Source organism: Mus pahari, unplaced genomic scaffold (assembly GCF_900095145.1).
Source record: "Mus pahari unplaced genomic scaffold, PAHARI_EIJ_v1.1 scaffold_6861_1, whole genome shotgun sequence".
Lineage (NCBI taxonomy): Eukaryota > Metazoa > Chordata > Mammalia > Rodentia > Muridae > Mus > Mus pahari.
The window spans coordinates 1-8,576 of NW_018393173.1; the positions used below are offsets into that span (position 1 = coordinate 1).

Consider the following 8,576-nt stretch of genomic DNA (forward strand, 5'->3'; position numbering starts at 1 on the left):
TTTGCACTTATGTCACATGGACATTGTGAACACAAGTCTGTGTGCCTGAAAATGGGCAGCAATGTAAATGGTATGGGCATATATTATACTTGAGGCTTTTTCACAATTAATGTTGAAATGAGTTACAATCACTTTTCCTTTTCATTCAGGAACTAACTGGCTGATTGAGATTGTCTGCTTGATTCAGACCAAGGGAGATCCGAACTGGATCCAAACTATGCCCATTTGGGACCGCTCACCCTGGCTAGAGACTGATATAGGATATCCTGCAATAGTCAATAAGGAAGGACCACGACTCATGTCCTCCCATCTTCCCATCCATCTCTTCTCCAAGTCTTTCTTCAGTTCCAAGGCCAAGGTCAGTATCTACTGGTTGAGATTTTCTTTGACCAAACACTCTTTGAACTTATTTTACCTGTCAGGTCATGGAGATCTTGCAGAAATGTGAAGGTGGGGTTATCATGCACTGGGTGATGCTGAAGTTTCCCCACCTCAAACTCTATTAGATAGAGTACCCGGATGTGGACCAGCACACAGTGATCCTAGGCAGCTTTAAGTAATAAAGTGAAATAACACACTGAAACATTCAGTAACTACAACTATAGCCCAAACAGAGTTCAAATTCACAGTGGATATATCATTGTCATCAAAGATCCGTCTTACTTATAACATATACCCCAAGCCTTGTGGGTGAAACACCTATGACACAATTGCTCATAGGGTAAGCAACCTGACCAGGCATCAATGTTCAAAGATCAGTTGTATATACAGTTTCATCATGTGTCTAGCTGTCTACTGAGATCAGTAGCCACAGGAATCTCACATGAAATGGAAAGAGGATCAATAGAAGGAATCAGATATCCACATAGTGACCTATCACAGCTCCTAGTTAGTAAGGAAGTTTTCTGTAAATCCCTTCATCCATAAAAGCTATAAATAGTTTATACTGCAACTACCAAGAAAAACTTAGAATAATCTCCCATTAAAATGGCACAATGAATTTGTGGCCATTCATATATATGTGTGTGTCTTATCTGGATTTGGAAATTTTGGCTAGGGAAACTGAAGCTTAAAGAGATGAGTTCTATATTTGGCAGGTTCAGGGAGAGTCTCTAGGGATACTACTCTATACAGATCCTGATAGCATGCACTTCTTGGCATTGACAATAGTGTCTTGGTTTGGTTACTGAATATGGGATGGATCTCCAGATGGAGCAGTATCTTTATTGTCTTTCCTTCAGTCTCTGCTCCACACTTTGTCTCCATGTTTCCTCCCATGAGTTTTTTCCCCCTTCTAAGAATGATGGAAGTATCAACACTTTGGTCGTCTTTCTTCTAGAGCTTCATTTGGTCTATGAATTGTATTTTGGTTATTCTGAGATACTGAGCTAATATCCACTTATCAGTGAATGCATACCATTTGTGTAATTTTGTGATTGGGTTACCTCACTTAGGATGATATCTTCTATTTCTATCCATTTTCCTATGAAATTCAAAAAGTCATTGTTTTTTTAAAAATGAGTAGTACGCCATCATGTAAATGTACCACCTTTTCAGTATCCTTTCCGCTGTTGAAGGACATCTGATTTGTTTCCAAATTTTGTCTCTTATAAATATGGCTGCTATGAACATAGTGGAGTATTTATCCCTGGTATATGTTTTAGCTTCCTAATATAAACTCAGGAGTGCTATAGCTGGGTCCTCGGGTAATACTATGTCTAATTTCCTTAGAAACCACCAGACTAATTTCCAGAGTGGTTGTAACAGCTTGCAATCCCACCTGCAATGGAGAAGGGTTATTCTTTTCCAGATCTTCACCAGAATCTCTGTCACCTGAGTTTTTGATCTTAGACATTCTGACTGATGTGAGGTGCAATCTCAAGGTCATTTTGATTTCCATTTCTCAGATGACTGAGTATGTTGAACATTTCTTTAGGTGCTTCTAGGCCATTCCATATTTCTCAGTTGAGAATTCTTTGTTTAGTTCTGTAACCTATTTTTAATACTGTTATTTGTTACTATGGAACCTAACTTTTAGAGTTCTTCATGTATATTGGATATTAGCCCTCTATCAGATTTAGGATTGGTAAAGATCTTTTCCCAATCTGTTGGTAGCCATTTTGTCCTAATGACAGTGTTCTTTGACTTACAGAAACTTTGAAATTTTATGAGGCCCTATTTGTCAATTCTTGATCTTAGAGCATAAGCCATTTGTGTTCTATTCAGGAACTTTTCCATTGTGCCCATGTATTTGAGGTTCTTCCCCATTTTCTCTTCTATAAGTTTCAGTGTATCTGTCTTTATATGGAAGTTCTTGATACACTTAATGTTGAGCTGTGTAAAAGGGGATAAGAATGGATTGATTTCCATTCTTCTACATGCTGACAGCCAATTCAGCCAGCATCATTTGTTGAAAATGTTGTCTTCTTCCCAATGGATGGTTTTAGAAACTTTGCAAAAGATCAACTGAACATAGGAGTGTGGGTCTGATTTGGGGTTTTCAATTCTATTCCATTAATCTACTTGCATTTCATTGTACCAATACCATACAGTTTTTTTAAAATCATTATTGCTCTATAATACAGCTTGAGATCAGTGATGGTGATTACACCAGAAGTTCTTTTATTGTCAAGAATATTTTTATGCTATTCTTGGGAAGTAGGAGTGGAAACACCTTCACTGAAGCAGGCAGAAGGAGATTGGATTGGGGGTTTGCACGTAGGAGGCAGGAAGCTGAAGAAGATGATAACATTTGAAATGTAGATTAAAAAATAGCCAATAAAAAATATTTAAAATTTCTAAGAGGACTTAGAGAGATGACTCAGCTGTTGAAAGTACTGGATTCTCTTGCAAATGACCTAGGTTCAGTTCCCAGCACCCACATGGTGTCTCACAACTGTCTGCAACTCTAGTCCCAGGACATCCAACTCCATTTTTCTTTATGTCCTTGGATTTCTGTCAACATATGGTGTGCAAAAATGAACATGTGCATTCAGACATGCATAAATCAACATTTTTGAAGTTAAAAAAATGAGATCTAGAATAATTGGTACAAAATATAAAGTTCCTTTTATTAAAAAAGATTACTTTGGGGGCTGGAGTGGTGGCTCCTTGGTTAAGAGCAGTAACTGCTTTTCCAGAGGTACAGAGTTCAATTCCCAGCAACAGCATGGTGACTCATAACCATATGTAATGTGATCCAATGCCTTTTGGTATGTCTGAATACAGCGATGGTGTATTCCTTTATATAAAATAAATAAGTCTTTTTTTAAAAAAAATAATGATTTCTTTTAATTTATTTCTTTTATGTTTTGAAATTATTATAATAAAATATAATTATGTACATCATTTCCCCTCCCCTTTTCTCCCTCCAAACACATTAATATATCCTTTTTTCTCTCTTTCAAATTTATGGTTTCTTTTTTCATTAATTCATGTTTCAAATATATATACATATGCATATGTATATACATATATATTCCTAAATATATTCCTATGTTTATGTATTATTATGTGGATATATATTTGCATGTTTCTAATGTATACAATATATATTCCTAAATAAATAAATAATCAATATATTACTAAATAAATCTGTATATCCCAAAAAACTTCAGTACATGCTTCTCAGTCACTACAGTATTACTTGTATGTATATTTTACAGGCTTGGCACTTAGTGTTGGATAACCAATTGTTATTGTGATCTTTAGAACTGACACATCAGTCTGCTTTTTTTACACTATTAATGAACTAGTCATTTTGTTGTTCCATTTTTACAAATCAAACAAAATTAGAAAAGGGGAATTATGAATATAGATTTTTCACTTGTGTATATGTTTTGCCCACAAAAAAAAACCCAATGTTTTTAGAAACCATTAGATATTTGAATATTTCATGTAAGTTATGACAATTAAAAGATAAGGAATAACTGTTGACCTTCATTTACATTTTTTTCCATTCAAGGCGATCTATCTCATCAGAAATCCCAGAGATATTCTTGTGTCTGGTTACTTTTTCTGGGGTAACACAAACCTTGTGAAGAATCCAGGGTCACTTGGAACTTATTTTGAGTGGTTCCTCGAAGGAAATGGTGAGTATCCTGTGAAATATAGAAGGAGGGAGGAAACTTAGAGACATTTATTTCATTAATTAATTAATTTATTAATAATTTTATTTATTCATAATATAATAAATTTATTTATTAATATTATATCACAAATTCAGCATTCCTCTCCTCTTAATGACCCTTACTCACAGCTCCTATCTCCATCCTCTTCTCCTCTGAGAAAGTGTAGGTGCCCCTAGGGTACCTCCCTACCATGACACATCAATTCTCCCCAGGACTTGGTGTCTCTTCTCCCACTGAGACAAGACAAGGCAAGCCAGATAGAAGAATGGGATCCACAGACAGGAAACAGATTCTGGGAGAGTTCCAGCTCCAGTTGTTGGGAGGCTTTCTCAAAGACCAAGCTCCACATCTGCTACATCTGCCCTAGGTCTAGATCATGGTAGCATTTTGGTTGGTGGTTCAGTTTCTGAGAGTACTAAAAGGTCCAAGTTAGTTGACTCTTCTGGTCTTCATCTGGAGTTCTTAACCGCACTGGGTCCCTCAATACTTTCCCCAAATTTTCCAAAAGACTTCCAGAACTGTAACTAATGTTTGGCTGTGGATTTATACATCTCTTTTAGTCAGCTACTGGGTGAAGCCTCTCATAGTACAGTTATTCTGGGCATTTGAATGCAAGCATATCAGAGTATAAGTAAGAGTGTCATGGATTGTTTCGTGCCCATGGTGTGTGTCTCAATTTTGGCCAGTCATTGATTGTCCATTCTTTCGATCTCTGCTCCATCTTTGTTGCTGCACATCTTGTACTAAGGACACATTTGGGACCAAAGGTTTGCTGAATGGGTTGCTATTCTTATCCCTCCACTGGGAGTCCTACCTTCCTACAGGAGGTGGCACTTCAGGCTCCACATCACATACTGTTCAGAGTTTCAGATAGAGACTCTGTAGTCTCCCCAGTACCAGGTCTCAGAGTATTTTTTTAAAGACAGAGTGAGATATAGCTTAAGTTGGCCTTGATCTCTCTGTATAGCTTGGAATGACCTTGAAGTGTGGTTCCTTCTTCTGCTACCTCTTGATTTCTAAGACTGCAAACACCTACTGTATACTCTACTCATTTGGTGCTGGGGTTCAACCCCACAATTTCATGTATGATACCTAACTTGTCTACATCTCTATCCTTGTAATATTCTGTAGGATCCATTTTATCTCTCTACATTCAACAAGTCTATGGGTCCAGGACTCGTCATCATTTCAACACAGATTGTGAAGTCTTTCTGTTCTCACACACCACCACAGTACAGGACACAGTCACAGATTGCCCCATGTCATAATATTAAAGCACCATTTGGAGTATCTAGTCTTTAAAGACCTAATCTAGATATTGACATCACTCATCATTTGAGTTGAGGTTATTTGGATTTCTGGAGTCCGGCTTCTTGAGCTCTTTATATAAGTGGCTATTAGTCCCCTATCAGATTTAAGATTGGTAAAATCCTTTCCCAATGTGTTGGTGGTCTTTTTGTCTTATTGACATTATCTTTGCCTTAAAAAGCTTTGCAATTTTTTGAGGTCCCATTAGTCAAATCTTGATCTTACAGTACAAGCCATTGCTGTCCTGGTCAGGAATTTTCCCCATGTGCCCATACCTTCCAGGCTTTTCCTAACATTCTCCTCTATATATTTCAGTGTCTCTGGTTTTATGTGGAGTTCTTTGATCCACTTAGAATTGAGCTCTGTACAAGGAGATAAGAATAGAACAATTTGCATTCTTCTACTTGATAACCGCCAGTTGTGCCAGCACCATTTGTTGAAAATGCTGTATTTTTCCACTGGATGGATTTAGTTCCCTTGTCAAAGATCAAGTGACCATAGGTGTGTGGNTTCATTTCTNGGNCTTCAATNCTATTCCATTGATCTACCTGTCTGTNGCTGTANCAGTACCATGCAGTTTTTATCACAATTGCTCTGTAATTCAGCTTGAGGTCAGGCATGGTGATTCCANCAGNGNTNCTTTTATTATTGAGAAAAGGTTTTGCTATCCTAGGTTTTTTGTTATTCCAGATGAATTTGCAAATTGCCCTTTCTAACTCAGTGAAGAATTGAGTTGGAGTTTTGATGGGGATTGCGTTGAATCTCTAGATTGCATTCGGTGGGATGGCATTTTGACTATATAAATCCTGCCAATCCATGACCATGTGAGATCTTTCCATCTTCTGAGGTCTTCAATTTCTTTCTTCAGAGATTTGAAGATCTTATCATACATATCTTTTACTTCATTAGTTATGGTCCCACCAATATTATTTTTGATGATTTTGAAGGGTGTTGTCTCCCTAACGTCTTTCTCAACCTATTTATCTTTTTGTGGAGAAAGGCCACTGATTTGTTTGAGTGAATTTTATATCCAGCTACTGCACTGAAACTGTTTCTCAGGTTTAGAAATTCTCTGGTGGAATTTTTAGGGCCACTTATATATACTAACATATAATCTGCAAATAGTGGTATTTTGACTTTGTCCTTTCCAATGTGTATCTCCTTTTGTCGTCTAATTTCTCTGGCTGGGATTTCAAGTACTATATTGAACAGGTAGGGAGAGAGTGCACAGCCTTGTCTAGACCCTGATTTTAGTAGGATTGCTTCCAAATTATTTCCATTTAGTTTGATGTTGGCTACTGGTTTGTTGTATAATGCTTTCATTATGTTTAGGTATGGGCCATGAATTCCTGATCTTTCCATGGCTTTTATCATGAATGTTGGCTTTTGTCAAGTGATTTCGCAGCATCTAAAAAATTGATCATGTGATTTTTTTGTCTTTGAGTTTGTTTATGAAGTGGATTACATTGATGGATTCCTGAATATTGAACCATCCCAACATTCCTGGAATGAAGCCTATTTGATCAAGATGGATGATCATTTTGATGTGTTCTTGCATTCAGTTAGTGCTAACTTTATTGAGTATGTTTGCATTGATAACATAAAGGAAATTGGTCTGAAGTTCTCTTTCTTTGTTGGGTCTTTATGTGGTTTAGGTATCAGAGAAATTGTGGCTTCATAGAATGAACTGGGTAGAGTACCTTCTGTATCTATTTTGTGGAATGGTTTAAAGAGAATTGGAATTATGTTGTCTTTGAAGGTATGATAGACCTCTGCAATAAACCTATCTAGACCTGGGCTTTTTCTTTTTTGGGGGGGGGGGGTTGGGAGACTATTAATGACTGTTTCTATTTCTTAAGGGGAAATGGGACTGTTTAGGTAATTAATCTGATCCTGATTTAACTTTGGTACCTGGTATCTGTTTAGAAATTGTCCATTTCATCCAGGTTTTCCCTTTTTCTTGAGTATGGCCTTTTGCAGTAGGTTCTGAGGATGTTTTGGATTTCCTCAGCTTCTGTTCTTATGTCTCCTTTTTTATTTCTGATTTTGTTAATTAGGATACCTTCCTTGTACCTGCTAGTTAGTCTGTCTAAGGGTTTATCTATCTTGTTGATTTTCTCCAGGAACCAGGTCCTGGTTTGGTTGATTCTTTGAATAGTTCATTTTGTTTCCACTTGGTTGATTTCACCCCCTAAGTTTGATTATTTCCTGCCATCTGCTTCTCTTGGGTGAATTTTCTTCCTTTCGTTCTAGAGCTTCTAGGTGCGTTGTCAGGCTGGTAGTGTATGCTCTCTCTAGGTTCTTTTTGGAGGCACTCAGGCCTATGAGTTTTCCTATTAGGACTGCCTACATTGTGTCCCATAAGTTTGGGTATGTTGTGGTTTCAAATTCATTTAATGCTAAAAGTCTTTAATTTCTTTCTTTATTTCTTTCTTGATCAAGATATCATTGAGAAGAGTGTTGTTCAGTTTCCATGTGGATGTTTGCTTTCTATTATATATGCTGTTATTGAAGATCAGCCTTAGTCCATGGTGATCTGATATTATGCATGGGATGATTTCAATATTTTTATATCTGTTAAGGCCTGTTTTGTGACCAATTATATGGTCAATTTTAGAGAAGGTACAATGTGGTGCTGAGAAGGTATATCCTTTTGTTTTAGGATAAAATGTTCTGTAGATATCTGTTAAAACCATTTCTTTCATAAGTTCTCTTAGTTTCCATGTGTCTCTGTTTAGTTCCTTTTTCCAGGATCTGTCCAATGATGAGAGTGGGGTGTTGAACTCTCCCACTATTATTGTGNAAGGAGCAATGTGTGCTTTCAGCTTTACTAAAGTTTCTTTAATGAATGTGGCTGCTATTGCATTTGGAGCATAGATATTCAGGATACAGAGTTCATCTTGGTATATTTTAACTTTGATGTGTATGAAGTGCCCCTCGTTGTCTTTTTTGATAACTTTGGGTTGTAAGTCAATTTTTTTTTTTCGATACTAGAATGGCTACTGAAGCTTGCTTCTTTGGACATTTGCTTAGAAAATTGTTTTCCAGCCTTTTACTCTGATATTGTATCTGTCTGTTTCCCTGAGGTGGGTTTCCTGTAAGCAGCAAAATGTTGGGTCCTGTTTGTGTAGCCAGTCT

At 36.9% G+C, this 8,576-nt stretch overlaps 1 protein-coding gene across 1 annotated transcript in view; it reads left to right on the forward strand.

The window, feature by feature from the left end:
* Window positions 1-122: 122 nt before the first annotated feature.
* The window catches only part of LOC110315385 (probable alcohol sulfotransferase), a gene marked incomplete at its 5' end in the record, with an annotated part of 61,693 nt that continues 53,239 nt past the window's right edge, over window positions 123-8,576 (forward strand). Inside the window, 2 exons of the mRNA XM_029534731.1 lie at window positions 123-358; window positions 3,965-4,091. Coding sequence (XP_029390591.1) covers window positions 123-358; window positions 3,965-4,091 — 363 coding nt within the window. The remainder of the gene's footprint in view (window positions 359-3,964; window positions 4,092-8,576) is intronic.